The sequence below is a fragment of the Trichechus manatus genome, unplaced genomic scaffold (genome assembly GCF_000243295.1).
Source record: "Trichechus manatus latirostris isolate Lorelei unplaced genomic scaffold, TriManLat1.0 scaffold00025, whole genome shotgun sequence".
In the NCBI taxonomy this organism is placed as follows: domain Eukaryota; kingdom Metazoa; phylum Chordata; class Mammalia; order Sirenia; family Trichechidae; genus Trichechus; species Trichechus manatus.
Genome location: NW_004443961.1, coordinates 462,153 through 479,397, shown reverse-complemented (window position 1 = coordinate 479,397; position 17,245 = coordinate 462,153). Strand labels below are relative to the sequence as shown.

Below are 17,245 nucleotides of genomic sequence, written 5' to 3'. Positions count from 1 at the left end.
AGGGCAGAAGACCACCTCTCGGCCATCCAAAGCTAGCTGACTTTTCTTCTTCCAGCCTTAACCCTCAGCTAGATGCCACCGAAGCCCCCAGGTAATGGGAATCAGAAGAGTGGCTTACGGATTTTGATTCTTGGTCTTCACTCTACCGTTTACTGCTCTAAAACTTTCTCCATGGTTCCAAAAAATGGTTCTTTAAAAAAACCCTTAACTCCTGGAAATACTCTGTCCCTGCCCTTCCCCACCCCTAGGTCCCTCAGAGTGTGGCCTACCTGTGGTTTTACCCAGACTGGTCTTCTGGAAGCTGGGGCTCCGCGGCTCCTCAGAGCTTGCCGACTTCATGACGGAATTGATGGACGACAGGGTGCTGATGAGCTGTGAGTTGAGGGAACCAATCTGTGAGTGAGGCTCCCCAAAGGCTTCCGCAAGTTCACCATAGTTCTCAGCCAGCAGCGTCTGCTGTTCTGCCAGCAGCTTTTGGATCTGCTCGATGTAGTGGTCCAAGCCAGCCATCATTCCAGAGGGAGCCCGGGGCTGGAAGGTCTCCCTGAGCTCTCCCACAGGCTCGTCCCCAACACCAACACTCCTCCTGCTGCCTGCCGACCCCACGGTCAACTGTGGGGGCCCACAAGCTATGCTCCTCATTCTGAGACCAACCAGATAGTTGTCGTTAACATTCACCTGCCCAACCCCTGAATCTTTGGTCTTCACAGCCGATGGCTTGTCAAACCCAGAACTGCCAGAAAGCAACGTTCCAACACCAATGGATCGCATCTTAGGGGAGGAGATGATGTCCCTGACACGGCCCTCTCCTATGGCCACCGTCCGCATCTCCACGCTCCGGGTGCTGGTCTGCTTGTCCAGAGTGCTCAGGCTGGTGTTGGTGCAGGATTCTACAAGGGTGGCCATCTCGGTGTTGGTGAACTGGTCTACCTGTTCCCAAACCGTACTGGTGTGCTGGCTTGTGGTATGAGGCACCGCCATGACTGCAGCTTCCATCTGGCCAACAGCCTCCGTGTTCACGCTCCGGGAGGTGTACTCCTTCGGTGAGCAAACCGTCACATCTACGGAACAATCTCCACAACCAATAGACCGCACGTCTTTGACACTCCAGTTCATCTTGAGGAGTGTCAGGTCGTTCACAGACTCCTCTGTGTTGCTGCCTGTCTCACAGACACTGACGTCCACACCCACGCTCTTGTCACATGTCTCCACAGACCTCCCAGCACATCGGTCGTGCACATCCACCCTCTCCTTAACAACCCACCGACTCATGGGCAGCTCAGGCCCCACGACGACGCTTTTACAATCAGGCTGGCAGGAGACGCCCACGCTATGTGTTGGCACAGCGGTCCCGACACAGGTGTCCACCATGTCCACGTGGCTGCCCACCATTTGGTCTCTTCTCTGCACCACAGCCTCCACCATCTTGCTGAAGACAAGAGGCTGGGCCAGCACGGCTTTGTCAACTTTTTTCCTCGATCCGGCGGCCTGCAGTTCTTGCTTCAGTTTCGTCATTTCCCGGTCATGGGTGGTTTCTCTAAGCTGCACCTCCAGGCGGTAGATCTTCTCCTTTAAGGCGTCTATAGTCTGCTGCTGCAACTCAATTTCTCTGTCGGCCTCCGTGGTCGTTCCTAACATGGCCTCTGTCACGCTGACCCCAGAATTCCTCGTCTCAGTGACTGTCCCGACAGCCACATCCTTCCGGGACCCGGAGCCCCTGCGGTACACAATGATGTCGTCCATGTTCTCGTCGGCACCCACCGCCACAGACCGCCTCTCTTGAGGCTGGCACTCCCCATTCTCCCTGAGCCCCGAGGAGGCCTCGTAGCTGCTGTCCTGGATCTTCTGCTCCAGGGCCTGCATGTCTGCCGTGAGCTGCCGGAACTCCTTCAGCCTCTGCGTGCTCTGCTCCACGCCCTCCATCTCTTCCTCCTCGTAGTCAATGTACAGCTCCCCGCCGCTCCTCCGGGCCTGGGACAACTGCTCCAGCTGGGAGGCGTTGCCAGCACTGTAGGACCGCTTCCGCAGACCGCAGACGTCGTTCTGGGGGGCAGCCCTCTGGCTTTTCAGCTGGGAGGCCAGCTGCCTCTTCTCCTCTTGCAAGACGGAGATCTTGACCTGGAGCACGGGGATGGTCCGCACTTGCTCCTCCAGCTCCTTCAGACGTTTCAGGGCGATGGCCATCTGCTCCCGAATGTGCTGCAGGTGGATGGGGCTCACGTTGGTGACCGGCGTGGAGACCCCCGAACTCAGTGGGCTGTGGCGAATGGAGCCCCCCATGGAGGAAGTGGTGGCTGCAGCCGGTGCATAGCTGCTGTAGTCCCCATTGCCTTGGAATCCATTCTGAAGCTGGTGCACAGCAGGATTGTAACTTCCGGAACCTACACAGGAGGAGAGGGAGCTCGTGGAGCCCATGCCTCCAAAGCTGGCCAGCCTGGGCCTTCGGAACTCCCCCGGTGCCCCCTGCATGGTGACCCTCTCCTGCTCGAGTCTTCGCCGGGTCTCCATCAGTGTCTTGGTGACATGAAGGTTGTGCTTTGGAAGCTGGGGTGAGGGAGGTGGCAGCTGTCGACTTTCTGGGATGGTAAGGAAGGTGGGAGAGGTCTCCAGAGGAGCAGGTGGCCTTGGGATTGGAGTTGACGTCACTTGGCTTCTGGCTAGGAGGAAGGTGGGGCACTGCTTGTTCTCGTCACTGTTGGAGGAGGAGAGGGACTCAGTAGAGGTCCACACGCCTTGCTGACCGGGTGTGGCCCTGGCTCCTGGGCATTGTGCAGACGGCTTCCGCTTCTTCTGGATGTTCAGTTTCTTGATGGTGTTTCCCTTCTGTATGTCATCCACGTATTTGAGAAAGTCTAAGTCTAGCTGATAACCATAGGGGGTCTCCACAAAATAAGGGTCTTTCTCTTCCTTGTCATGGTCTCCATTCAGAACATCACCTGCTTTTCCTAAGAGAGAGAGAGAGGAGAGAATATTATAACGCCATGTGATATACACAGCGGTGAAAACGAACATGTGTGCAGGGTGCAGTGTGGCAAGCTGGCATGACTTTAAGAGTCTGACAGACCTACGTTCTTATCCTGGATCTGCAACTTACCAGCTAGATGAGCGAGTTAATAAACCTCTCTGAACTTCAACTTCTTGCTAAGAAAAATGGAAAATACAAGTACTTAACTCATAAAGTTGTTAAAAGAACGCAATGATACAGTGATTTTAAAGCGCCAAATACATAGTAAGTTTTTACTAAATAGTTCAATTTTTTTTAAAGAATGCATTAAAAAGACCTGGAAGCCTTTTCAAATACGTCATTGCTTTGGTTCTCTGCAGTCCCTTGAACGTGGGTAGTAGACGTTGATTCCTATTTTACAAAGTGAAGTCTGAGCACAAAAGGTTAAGTCTTACAGAGCAAGTCGGCAGCAGAACCAAGAACCCTGGGAGGCGAGAGTTCTCCAGCGCCTGCTCTTTCTAAACAGCAGCCAAGCGCCCCCTAGTGCCTAAGTGCAAGATCACAACTTGCCTCCACACCTTCCTTGCTGAGACAGCGGGTGACACAGAGGACACTGAATGATTAACCCTGGCAGCATGGGTGTTAACAACACAGCCAGAGGACAGACTTCAACTCTATCTGTATCATCCATTTCTCAATTTATCTCCCTGTTTAAAAACAACAACAACCAAAAACCTTTCCCAACTTGAAAAAAAGTCTCCTCCTCTTTGACTTATTTGGACAAAACATTCACTATCCCACAAACACGCCTTGCTTTTTATTCAGGAGGAATCAAAACAGATGCAAAGGAGAATGAAAGCAAGGGCCAACCTAGACTTTGACCATTGGGTATGTGGCATTTGGTAAACGCTACTTCTGGCCAAAGCAAACATTTATACAACGAAAACAGAAGGATTCTTCAAAACATAGACCTTGCTGCTGACCTGAGCAATGCCTTTCAAAACTGAAAAGCAAGGCTTTTTGGCTGAAATTGTAGGATCAAGCAATGTGTTTTCCTAGAGTCATACCAACAAGCTTTACATTTTTTAGAGCTCTGGAAAGGACATAAAAGCAACCAGAGAAAATGTAAGTCACCTGTACCCCCTCTGTCCCTTATCCTAGGTATACAAACCCATGTGATCGCTGTCAAGGTCGTGGGTCTCCTGCCTGCCCTCCCAACTCCCAAGCTGAACAGTTAACACCTGACAGAGCAAATACTTTGAATAAATGTTAAGAGTTTTGCCTCCATCCAGTCACTTTCCTCTTCAATGCTGCAATGAAAAGTACTAAAAGAACATCGCCAAACAGGGGAACAAAAGGGTTACATACTCATTGGGTCTGGATTTAAAACATTATTAAATTGCTCTAAACAAACAGAAAATAAACTTGTTGCCATCGAGTCAATTCTGAATGACAGTGACCCTATAGGGCACAGCAGAGCTGCCCCAGAGTTTCCAAGGAGCAGCTGGTGGATTCAAACTGCTGACCTTTCGGTTAGCAGCCAAGCTCTTAGCTACTACACCACCAGGGCTCCTAAACTGCTCTAGCAGGTAGAAATTAAGCACTAGATTTTAATTCCCAAACACGTGGCAATAGAACTCTATTTGCAAGACGCACTCTACCCCAAGAATGAGTGCCCCCAGCAGGAGTGCCTGGCCGGCAAATGAGCACTCAAGCTAACGAAACTTGTCTTTCTTTCTCTCTTGCTTTAAGTTTTCAACTCCACTTGGAGAAAACGCTCACTCAAAGTATGCAGCCAGACCTGTTTCCAGGGCTGTATGGAGTTCCATAATCAAAGAGAAACTGCAGGCTCGGGTAACAGACGGAGGCAGACAGGTCTCTGGGCCGTGGGCTGTGCTTGTGAGCCGGGAGTCTACAGTAGACCCCTCTGGACCAACCAGGTCTCTGCAGTACAGAGGCTGCTGGGCTCACAGCATTTCTTCCCGGGCCTCTCCCGGGCCACAGGGGAATTCAGGCAGCAGTGCTGAGGCCCTGCACTCTTCCACTCCCCGCCGGCCTGCGCCACTCACTCGCCCGCCCGCCTGCCAGCGCCGCGTACTCGCCCGCCTGCGCACCTACCAGGAGCCTGCGGCCAGTCCGCCCTGCTGCGCTGCACCCCGCGAGCTCGCCGCACCAGTGCTCGGCCTCGGATGCCCGCGTTCCTCGCCCCATAAGGAAAGGAGGTTCAACATTCATGTCAGCCAGGCCACGCACACACACCATAGGCCGAGCATTCACCAATGGAGTCCCCCTGCGGCTTGGGTTACACCACCCCCGGCACAGTCAGCTGTTCGGCATTCCCTGTTTACTTAATGAAAACAGGAAGCCGGGCTCTTTTGAAAACGCGTGTGCTCCAGTGCGCTGTTGCCAGGAGTGAAAATAAGGCCAGCAATTTAAACGCCGCCACAGAGGGGCCCTGTCTCTCCTGTACGAGTCACTTCTTCATGAAAGACTTTGTGTTCTGGTGTGGAAAGCTAAGTGGCCTTGGCCCTGGGTCACCTAACGAAGCCCAGGGACACAATTGGCCCCAGTGTTCTCGCAGGTTCTGAAAAGGCCCCGGCAGGACCCACTGGTGGAGAGCACGCGACCCACTCTTCTCAACATGGCTGCTAACAAGCAGTTATCCTGTAGGATTAACCTCGACGGAGCTTTGCCGTTGGTGAAAGTCTTCTTTCAGTCTTAAAAACCAAACCAAATAAACCACCAAATAAGAAAACTTCTCCACCCCCAGTTACAAAAGCAGTGCATACTTTAAAAAAAAAAAAAAAGTGCCATGTTCAGAACTATTTTCAGAACCAAAGAAGAAAAAAAGTCACTCAGAATCTCACCACCTCGCACCAAATGTTAATATTCGGGCATAACTCCTTTGAGGTTTCTCTGTGTATTTCTTCACAGCTGCCTCTCCCACTTAACCTTATAGTTAAGCATTTTCTATAGGAAAGGTTTTTGGTTCTCCTTTTCCCTTCAAAAAAATGTTTGAAAAATGAAATGAACTGATAAAATTTCAGGATTTAGGGCATGGCAAAACACATCACACTTTACAGCCAAAATTAACTGGCCACCCTTAGTTCTTTCTGAAGTTCAACTCACAGAGATCATAAAAGGTTTAGGTCCCCTGAATTATCTCCAAATGAACTTTGGACTCTCAAAGCTGGGCATGGGTAAAGGTTTGAATCTAACCATGTCGGGCTTTAGTATTTCCTAATACTGCTTGCACCAGATCCATTCCGAACCTGGCTGAGGTTCCCTGACCCCTGAGTTATACACCAGACTATCCTGAGGATTTGTAATCCAAGTTTCATTCTCCATCAACAGAAAGAGCAAGTGTGTTGTCAAGGTGTAAGCTTTACAAACAGCTGTCGGTGGTATATTCTACAACTAAATAAAGACATCCAGGGCCATTATTTTTTATCTCCTGCTTTCTACTGCACTTTTACACACTCTAACATACATATGCCACTTAGGGGGCCCAGTTACATTTTCCAGCTGCTTCCTGTATGTCTCCCTGGGCTTGAATAAAAGCATCTTGAGAGCTGAAAGCTGAGTTTAAAATTCTCTTCATCACCGTGCCCTCCCAACCACGTACCCATTCACAAGATGATGCTGGGGACAACGCAGATGTTTCAAAATGTTTCCTGAAGGAATAAATACTTGAACGTATGATATCCTGAACTTTGAAAAGAATCTCAAGGTCTGCAGACACAAGGTGCTCATTTTATATTAGTGTTTCCTGCATGATGCTTTTCAGTAGTTATCTTTAGGTAGAGGAATTATGGGTGGTTTTCATTTTGTTCTCTGTGTTTTATATAATTTTATGACACACAGTTATTAGTCTTTCAAAAAATATGACTACAAGAAGTCACTGTCTGGAAGGCAAGTGGAATGCATTGAAATAAGATCTGAGAGAGTTAATGTGGCGGGGGGAAATGGAGGCAGTCGTGAAAAAACAGCTAGATGGTCTCAATAATCGTCCTCCCGTTCTTTGATGCTAACAAACCAGAAACTGGTTGCTGTGGAGTCAGTTCTGACTCATGGCGACCCCACGTGCCTCAGAGTAGAACTGTGCTCCACAGGGTTTTCAATGGCTGATTTTTCCGAAGTAAACTGCCAGGTCTTTCTTCAGAGGCGCCTTGGGGTGGACTCGAACCTCAAACCTTTCAGTTAGCAGGCGAGTGTGTTAACTGCTCTACCCAGCAGCTCCTCCATGCTAACAGAACCCCCTATTTTTAGCTGGGCAAATAGAAAGGCTATGTTTCCCCAGCTTCCTTTATTGATAGTAGGGTCATAACTGTAAGAACAGGTCATGTAGCTTCTCCCAGGAGTTTTAAGTCCTTCCTTAACTCTTTAGTTACTATTGGTTTAACGGTATACCAGCCACTTTTTATGCCTCTGCACCTCAGAGGTAAGGTGTATTCTGGTTCTAACGCATGTGTCAAAGTGGGGTCTTTAGAAATGCGTGCAGCTCAGCAGACCGGAGTTGGAGCCTCATTGTTGTGTAGGTTGAGCATTCTGTTAGGTGATGCTTCCTGGATGTGTTAGTTTTGTAAACATTTGCCTTTTGTCCTTTATTTCTGTGAGATAAGGCTTGCAAGCATAATTACGGTTTTTCTGTGTGATAGTTAGGGAGCCCTGATGGGTTTGTTTTGATTTTTCTGTGTCATATTTGGAAAACCAGAGGTTCCCCATGTAACGTAATGGAAAGGCATTCGCAGTAAATTACACATCTAGCTCTTATTGGTATATTGTCATACCACAGATCGGTGGAGCCAGACTGCCACTCGCCTTATTGGTATTACCAATAGTACCAGATCATATTTATCAAAATCTATATTACCAACCAAAAATTTAAACACACTCAATTAGCAAGCATGCATTCCAAGACTGAAAACACATGGCACCAAAATTTAAAAAAAAACAAAACAGAAATTTGGTAAGGAAGGAATAGCTATCTGACCTTCATTCTTCCTTCCTCCATCCTACTGCCTGGAATGCAGAGGCGATGAATGGAACGCTAGCTGCTATCTTGGACCATGAGGTCACACTCTGGAGATGGGGGCACCTGGGCCTCTAAGGGCTTCACGGATCAAAACTTCCAAACCAATCCGGGAGAGGTTCTCTCTATACTTCTACATGAAAGAGAAATACACCTCTGTTCTGCTTTAGCTGTTGTTTGTTTTGGGTCTCTGCTACTAACAGCTACACTGAATTCTAATGGGTACAAGTCTCCTCCACAACCCCCTCCCCCCCTCAAAAAATTAAGACTAGTTCTTGAACAGAAGAAATACTAAATAATAAAGCAGGGAGATGCTACAAACTTTTTCACTATAAAAAACTGGTCAGTTTAAGAATAACTAAGGAAGTATAATAAAACCAAAAACCAAAAAGAAAATGGTGCCATTGAGTCGATTCCAACTAGGACTCATAGCGACCCCCTAGGACAGAGTAGAACTGCCTCGTAGGGTTTCCAAGGAGCAGCTGGTGGATTTGAACTGTCAGTCTTTTGGTTAGTAGCTGAACGCTTCACCGCTGTGCCACCAGGCTCCAAGGAAGTATAACAGCAACAGTTTAAAAACTCTCAAAGTGGGTGCTAAGGAGAATCCTGACTAACCGAAAGGCCTTTTCTGAGCAATGCAACCATGCCTGCTCTCACGCAGTCAAAACCCACAGGCTGCATCTGCAACTGGAATCTTGAAAGGAACAGCTTTCCAACGAAAATATCCCAGACTTGAGGGCTGTCCCTGGTGTTCACAAGAATTTTCTCAATGTCTGGAAGGGCAGTGGTGGGACCGCTCCTGGTACCACCTACGCCTTCATTATGCAGCATTTAAGGAGGCTTGATTAGGTGTAGAAAATGCTTCTACTCAGTGGAAGGAAGAGGAGGAAGAATTTATAAGAGAAAACGAGGAGAGAGAGTCTCGCTGGGAGACACATGCCCAACACCCTAACCCTAACACAAACCGAGAGCGTTCACAAAGGCGTATTAGCAACGGGAACAGCGTGACAGTGTGTGACCAGTGAGTAGACGGAGTTGAGCAGGGGCAGGTTCCTGAAGGAGACAAGCTGGAGGACAGGGCAAGGGATGAATCAGTGAAGGGGAAGGAGGGCTAGGCAGGGAAGAGCCCTGGTAGCGGCTGTCAGTACAGCCCAAGAGAAGATGAGATTGGACGGACAGAGGGCCGGCTGCTGGCTGAATGAGGACAAAGAGGCCCCCAGAGCCAGCTCCCGGGGCGGCGGAACCATTTCCCCTTAGTCACTGTTGGGTCACACACCGGGCCCTGTGCCAGGGCGAGGAGGTGCCAACGAAGACTGTCCGGACGTGTGTGGATTAGACGGAGGGAGGGAAAGAGATTAAATCCCCAAGGACCAGCTAAAATCAAGCATGAGTGTGGGCCAGATAAAAAGTTATTCATGCGTTCAACTTACATTTATAATCGATATCAATAATAAATGCATATTAATAATATCTATGTTATAGATTGCATTGTGTCTCCCCCAAAATGACGATGTCTTAGCCTGCTGCACCTGTAAATGGGACCCTGTTTGGAAATGGGGTTTTCCTTTTGTTATGTTAATGAGGTTATGTCAAGTAGGGTTTGTCCTAAACCTAATCCCTTCTGAGTGGTGTCTTCTAAAGGGGAGTGGAGACGCAGAGAGAGGCACACGGGGGGAAAGAGACGCCAGGTGAAGGTCGCTGGACAAGCCCAGGAAAGCATGGTACTACCAACATGGACGTTCCCCCCATCCAGCCAATGCCCAGATTTAGACTCTAGCCTCCCAAACTGTGAGACACTAAATTCCCGTTCTTTAGAGCCACCCACTTGTAGTATTTGTGTTGCAGCCAACGCTAGGTAACTATAACTCTGTACCTACCTAATCTTTCTATCTGTCTACCCATCCATCCACCCACCCATTCACCCATTCATGCATCCATCCATGCATCCACCCACCCATCCATCCATCTCCCCTTGTTTACTATATAGCTGTGCTGGGAGCTGGGTACCTGAGTGTCAATGAAATAGATAAAAGTTCCTGTCCTCATGAGGCTCACAGTTGAGTGGGGGTGAAGATGCAGAGAATAAACAAGATTAAATGCAAGGCAGAAGTGAAGCTAAGAGCCACCACGTCGGTGTCAGAATCTCCAGATTTTATACCTGTGCATCATGGTAAATCGATGGGCCGCTAATACGGCCATGGCTTCTCAGGCTGGTATCATCTCTGAGCTGACCTACCTCCTAGACACCGAGAGATCACAGAGTCTCGCTCCTCTTTCCTTCTTCCGGCTCAGTGTATACAGTCCTCAATTTGGTGTACCAAAACATCAAATGTGACAGCATCCATTGAAGACAACTCCCTAAGCCCAGCTCAAATTCACATGCCAAATTCAACAAACTGATGGTAAATTTTACTCTTTCTATATTTAGCTAACCAGTTGCCGTTGAGTCAACTCCAACTCATAGCAACTCCACGTGTGCAAGAGTAGAACTGTGCTCCGCAGTGTTTTCGATGGCTGATTTTTCGGAAGTAGATCGCGAGGCTTCTCTCCCAAGGCACCTCTGGGTGGACTCAAACCTCCAACCTTTCAGTTAGCAGCCGAGCGCGTTAACTGTTAGCACCACCAGGGACTCCTTTTCTATATTTAGGGCCTGTAAAACTCAGTGCTCCGTAAGAGGGGCCCAGTTTATGGCCTCAAGAACAATCCGAAATTTCCTTACAATTCTTCTGCCATAACAAAGTGAAACAGAGACATGGATGTTTGAAAAATCATTTCATTTGGATTCATAAGGTATTATATGATTTTGACATTTCAAGGAAACTAACTTGCTGTCCAAATAATATTTGGCTTGGGGAAACATAAAAATTAATGTACTCTTACATCAACGAAGTATACGAGACCAAATGGGCAACACCTGGCCAAAAACAAAGATGAGAAGGCAGGAAGGGACAGGAAAACTGGACAACGAAATGGGGAACCTGGGGTGGAAAAGGGGACAGTGCTGACACATTGCAGGGATTGCAACCAATGTCATCAAATGATATGTGTATAAATTTTTGAATGAGTAACTAATTTGCTCAGTAAACTTTCACCTAAAGCACAATGAAATAAAATTAGAAAAGAAAAAATAAATGAATGTACTCACTAGGAGACAGAAGGTAAATGATAGGAAACTAGTCTGGGACTACTAGCCTGCTAGCTGTGGTTCTCAACCCGGGGTGACTGTGCCATGAGGGGACACTTGGCAATGCCTGGAGACATTTTTTGGTTGTCACAACTGGAGGGGGTGGGGTGCTATTGGCATCTAGTGGGCAGAGGCCATAGATGCTGCTCAACATCCTACAATGCACAGGACGGCTGCCATGACAAAGAATTATCTGGCCCCAAATGTCAACAGCGCCGAGATCGAGCAGCTCTGTGCTAGAGACAACGTGCAGAGGAATGATTCATATCCAGTCACTGAGACTTTGGCCACCTAAGCTGTGGTCTTGAAGTTTTCCAATTCTCAGTGTAGCGTAACATCGTGCTCAAGGACAGGGTGACACAAACATCACTTTTTCATGTGCGAGCACAGGGTACTATTTTTTTCCATTTAATTTAAATTTATTATAAAGGTGGCCTTACTAATTAGAGGGGAAAGGGTATGCTAGTCAATCAGTGGTACTGGGACAATTAGTTACACATGTGAAAAAAAATTGTTTCTCTACCTCAACTTACATTAAATTAAAAAAAATTATGATAAAATACAAAAAGACAAATAACCCCATTAAAAAATGGGCAAAAATATGAACAGGCACTTCACCAAAGAAGACATTCAGGCAGCTAACAGGTACACAAGAAAATGCTCACGATCATTAGTCATTAGAGAAATGCAAATCAAAACTACAATGAGATACCATCTCACCCCAACAAGGCTAGCATTAATCCAAAAAACACAAAATAATAAATGTTGGAGAGGTTTTGGAGAGACTGGAACACTCAGACACTGTTGGTGGGAATGTAAAATGGTACAACCGCTCTGGAAATCGATTTGGTGCTTCCTTAAAAAGCTAGAAATAGAAGTACCATATGATCTAGCAACCCCACTCATTGTAATATATCCTAGAGAAATAACAGCTGTCACACGAATAGATATACGCACACCTTTGTTCATTGCAGCACTGTTTCAACAGCAAAAATATGGAAACAACTTAGGTGTCTATCAACAGACAAATGGATAAATAAATTATGGTATAGTCACACAATGGAATACTACACAACAATAAAGAATAACGATGAATCCATGAAACATCTCATAACACAGAGGAATCGGAAGGCCTTATGCTTAGCGAAATCAGTCGCATAAGGACAAATATTGTATAAGACCACTATTATAAGAACTCAAGAAAAGGTTTAAACACAGAAGAAAACATTCTTTGATGGTTATGAAGGTGGAGAGGGAGAGAGAGGGTTATTCACTAACTAGATAGTAGACAGGAATTATCTTAGGTGAAGGGAAGGACAACCCACACTACAGGGGAAGTCAGCACAACTGGGCTAAACCAAAAGCTAAGAAGTTTCCTGAATACAACCAAACTCTTCAAGGGACAGAGTAGCAGGGGCAGGGGTCTGGGGACCATGGTTTCAGGGGACATCTAGGTCAATTGGCATAACAAAGGTTATTAAGAAAAGGTTCTGCATCCCACTTTGGTGAGTGGCGTCTGGGGTCTTAAAAGCTAGCGAGCAGCCATCTAAGATGCATCAATTGGTCCCAACCCACCTGGAGTAAAGGAGAATGAAGAACACCATGGACACAAGGAAAGTATTAGCTCAAGAGACAGAAAGGGCCACGTAAACCAGAGACTTTATCAGCCTGAGACCAGAAGAACTAGATGGTGCCCGGCTACCACCAATGACCGCCCTGACAGGGAACACGACAGAGAGTCCCTGATGGAGCAGGAGAAAAGTGGGGTGCAGAACTCAAATTCTAATAAAAAGTCCAGACTTAATGGTCTGACTGAGACTGGAGGGACCCTGGAAGATACGGCCCCTGGACTTTCTGTTAGCCCAAAACTAAAACCATTCCCAAAGTCAACTCTTGAGACAAAGATTAGACTGGACTATAAGACATAAAATGATACTTGTGAAGAGTGTGCTTGTCCAGAAGTAAGATGAGAAGGCAGAGAGGGTCAGGAGCTGGTTAAATGAACACAGGAACTCTGGGGTGGAAAGGAGGAGTGTGCTGTCACAGCATGGGGAGAGCAACTAGGGTCACATAGCAGTGTGTGTATAAATTTTTATATGAGAAACTAACTTGAACTGTAAACTTGCATTTAAAGCACAATTAAAAAAATTATGATAAAATAAAGAGCATCTCTTTACTGCCGGGCACTGAGTACTTCTCTATGTACTCCACCATGTAAGCTGTGAGCAAAAAGCACTGGAGGTTTCTAAAATACTGTACCCCGCTGGCCTTTTATATGGACAAACTGTTGACATTCTGACTTTATCTATTAATTAGGATACACTGACTTCTTTGTTCTGGTTTCACTGCTCACTTGAGGCCCAAGTACTAACTAATGGTGCCATGATAAATAATCGTACCCAGGTGCCACAACTTTCACACACTGTTGATGAGGTTTTCTTCACCAGATCTTCTACCCAGGAATTCAAGTCAGTTCAAACTGGTTCAGTCATGGCAGATGAAGCGAAATCAGAACAGACCTGCATTTTAAAAATTTGGGTAAAGAGGAATGATAACGGGAATGGGAAGAATTACAGGTTGAAGCCTTGGAATAGAAGATTCAGAAGAGGTGTAGTGAGCCCTTTCAGGAACCTGATGGGTAAGACTGAATTATTGCCAGGACTGTGGAGAGCGACACACATTCAAAGCGGTGAGGTCAGCTTCCGTCTTTGAGGGGGGACACTGCTGTTTCTGAATCTGCCAGTCAAGAGATTTGGTTGCTATGCAACGGGAATGCTGCCCTTGTTTTCTAAGAGGGAGATTAAGTTTGCAGCAGGGCTTCCACCCATAATTTTTCCCGTTCTGATTCACCCATATGTTAAAAATTTGGGTCTTGCTTTGCTGGCCATGACTGAACCGGGCAAAACCTGCCTTCTACCTGACTGTTGAAAGCGAAGAATTTCACTAATTCTCACTAACGTATCGTTGTTTCTTACATGAAGCATGGAGATTTTGCTGAAAGAGCTGAGTCAGGCCCAGAGAAGCACATAATTATCACAGATTCCCACAGTTAAAGCTGCAGTGTGCAAGCATCCTGCTGTTTGTGGCAGTCAAAAGATTCCAACTCAGCGAAGTCCTTGAGGCAGGAAAGAAAACGAGTAGGATGAACTTGGGGCGAGAGAACAATTCTCATGATTCTAATTACTCAGAGTATGAAAGTAATTGAGCTAGCAAACCAGCCTTCCCAGGCATGGAACAGTGGGATAAAGAAGACAGGGCAGTGGAACAGCGTCCCTCTGAACAGGTTGAACGGGAAGGTTCTCCTGAGGACTCTGTCAGCATTAAGCTCTTTACCTTCCAGGAGCTTCCCTATTCCAAATCTGGGTGAGAAAATACCATTTGCTAGAGAACACTCAACAGTAACTGAAAAAGGACAATAATGTAGGTGTTCTTTGTTCTGTTTTTTCCCCCCAAATGTATGCCATATGAGATTTTATCTTATTCCTGTGTTTTACCAGAGTTATTTTAAGACCTGCTCATTTTCCCTCCCAGCTAACATATCCATTCATTCATTCAACACAGGACGGGTGCCCGTCAGGCGTTAGGTAGGGCCTGTTCTAGGAAGACTGAAATAATATGCAGGTGGTACAAACAGTTAATGCACTCACAGGTGGTACAAACAGTTAATGCACTCAGCTGCTAAGCAAAAGGTTGGAGGTTCGAGCCCGCCCAGAGGCACCCTGGAAGAAAAGCCTGGTGATCTAATTACAAAAGATCACGGCTGTTAAAAACCCTGCAGAGCACAGTTCTACTCTGACACACATGGGGTCACTACCACTTGCCAAAAATCAACTTGATGACAACGAGCTTGGTTTTGGTTTTAGGAAGCCTGAATCCCTGTACCACCGACCTCAATTTCACCAAGACTTTTCAGGTTGTGGATGTTTGAAACAACTGCCCGAATACTTCATGTAAATAAAACGGCAGCACTGAGCAAGCAGAAGCGTGTGCCTGGAGTTCAGGGGAAACAACAGGCAGCTGACACGTCACAGGTGGCACGACGGCAATTTTACAGGCTGCGTTTGTTTCTGCGGCCAAGTTATAACGTGCTGGTGCTTCTCACATTCGTAACTCCTTTTGGCTTCTCCTCCTAAATCTTCAGACTTCCTCTCACAGCTGACTTCATCTCTACCTTCTTCCCTTGTTCCCAGAGATGGGAAATCTGCTCACTATCTCTAGCTCTTCTGCTGTCTCTCATCGCTACCCCTTTCTATACTAGCTCCATATTCCGAGTCTAACTAGTTCCACACCCCATGAAGGGAACGGTGATCTAGGGCAGGCGCAGCTGTCAGACGGAAAGATGGATTTGTCCTTTCATTCAGTAGTTATTAAGTTGTCAAGGATTTCATTTTACTTGGATCCACAATCAACACCCATGGAAGCAGCAGTCAAAAAATCAAACAATGCATTGCATCGGGCAAATCTGTTGCAAAAGATCTCTTTAAAGTGTTAAAAAGCAAAGATGTCACATTGAGGACTAAGGTGCACCTGACCCAAGCCATGGTGTTTTCAACTGCCTCATATGCATGCGAAAGCTGGACAATGAATAAGGAAGACCGAAGAAGAACTGATGCCTTTGAATTATGGTGTTGGCAAAGAATACTGAATATACCTCGGACTACCAGAAGAACGAACAAATCTGTCTTGGAAGAAGTACAGCCAGAGTGCTCCTTAGAAGCAAGGATGGCGAGACTTCGTCTCACATACTTTGGACGTGTTATCAGGAGGGACGAGTCCCTGGAGAAGGACCTCATGCTTAGTAAAGAAGAGGGTAAGCGAAAAAGAGGAAGACCCTCAATGAGATGGACTGACCCAGTGGCTGCAACAAAGGGCTCAAGCATAACAATGATTGTGAGGGTGGTGCAGGGCCGGGCAATGTTTCGTTCTGTTCTACAAAGGGTCGCTATGAGTCAGAACCGACTTGACGGCACCTAACAACAATGAAAACAACATGTGAAAAACACGGCTAAGAGTGAAGTAAATCAGGCACAGAGCCTGGCTGGGTGGAACTTACAAACTATAGAAGACAGACAAGTGATTTCACAGATAAATAAATGACTGATAAGTGCTATCAAAGTAAAACACTGCAGGGACATTAGGGCACTCATGGCGACCCCATGTGTGCGAAGCAGAACCGCGTTCCATAGGGTTTTCAAGGCTGTAACCTTTTGGAAGGAGATTGCTGGGCCTGGCTTCTGAGGCACCCCTGGGTGGGTTCGAACCACCAACCCTTTGGCTAGTAGTTGAACGCTGAGGTGTAATCCACTCCAATAGCAACTAGAACAACAACACACTGGGGCAGGGCAGAGGGCCGCACCCAGGCCAGCGGGAGGGAGTCTATCCCTGGGAACGGTATTTGAAGAGTCCACCAGGTAGAGTGTGTGTGTGTGGGGGGTGAATTTAGGGGGAAGGGAATGTGCAAAGCTCTAGGCAGAGGAAACAGCATGTGCAAAACCTGTCATTTTTCAGAACTGAGGAGCTGACTTTGCTTGATAAAGAAAGGGCCCAGTCTGATCTAGCCCCAATCAAACAGGGCCTGGGAATCCTTCAGAGGATTGTGGGGGCTTATGTACAACTGGAAGGAATTGAAGGGTTTTAAATAGGAAATAAGCCCTGGTTGTGCAGTGGTTAAGCACTTGGCTACTAATCAAAAGGCTGGCGGTTCAAACCCACCAGCTACTCCACAGTAGAAAGATGTGGTACTCTGCTTCTGTAAAGATTACAGCCTTGGACACCCTATGGGGCAGTTCTACTCTGTCGCATAGGGCCGCTATGAGTCAGAATCAACTCAACTGCAAGGCTTTGGTTTTTTGGTTTTAAGCAGAGAACAAAGCAATCTGATTTCCATTTTAATAAGATTGCTCTGGCTAGGTGCTAGAAGGCGTATTAAAACTCTCTCACGTCCTCCACTGGGTTTTCTATGGATTGTTTGAGTCTGATGCATCTTCCCCTTGGTAGCATAAATTCTTCGCACCGTTTGAGTTTCATTTACTCGCTGAGATACTGAGAACCTGGAGCTGGCCAGCACTTTAGCCATCCTCTCCCC

General features: G+C 47.0%; 1 protein-coding gene across 5 annotated transcripts in view; it reads right to left on the bottom strand.

Moving 5' to 3' along the window:
• The window catches only part of KANK1 (KN motif and ankyrin repeat domains 1), a 36,621-nt gene extending 33,682 nt beyond the window's left edge, over nucleotides 1–2,939 (bottom strand). For all 5 annotated transcript variants that reach the window (XM_004373466.2, XM_004373465.2, XM_023728570.1 and 2 more), the window contains exon 1: nucleotides 270–2,939. In XM_004373466.2, coding sequence (XP_004373523.1) covers nucleotides 270–2,508 — 2,239 coding nt within the window. In that variant the 5' untranslated portion in view covers nucleotides 2,509–2,939. The remainder of the gene's footprint in view (nucleotides 1–269) is intronic.
• Between the last annotated feature and the right edge of the window lie 14,306 nt (nucleotides 2,940–17,245).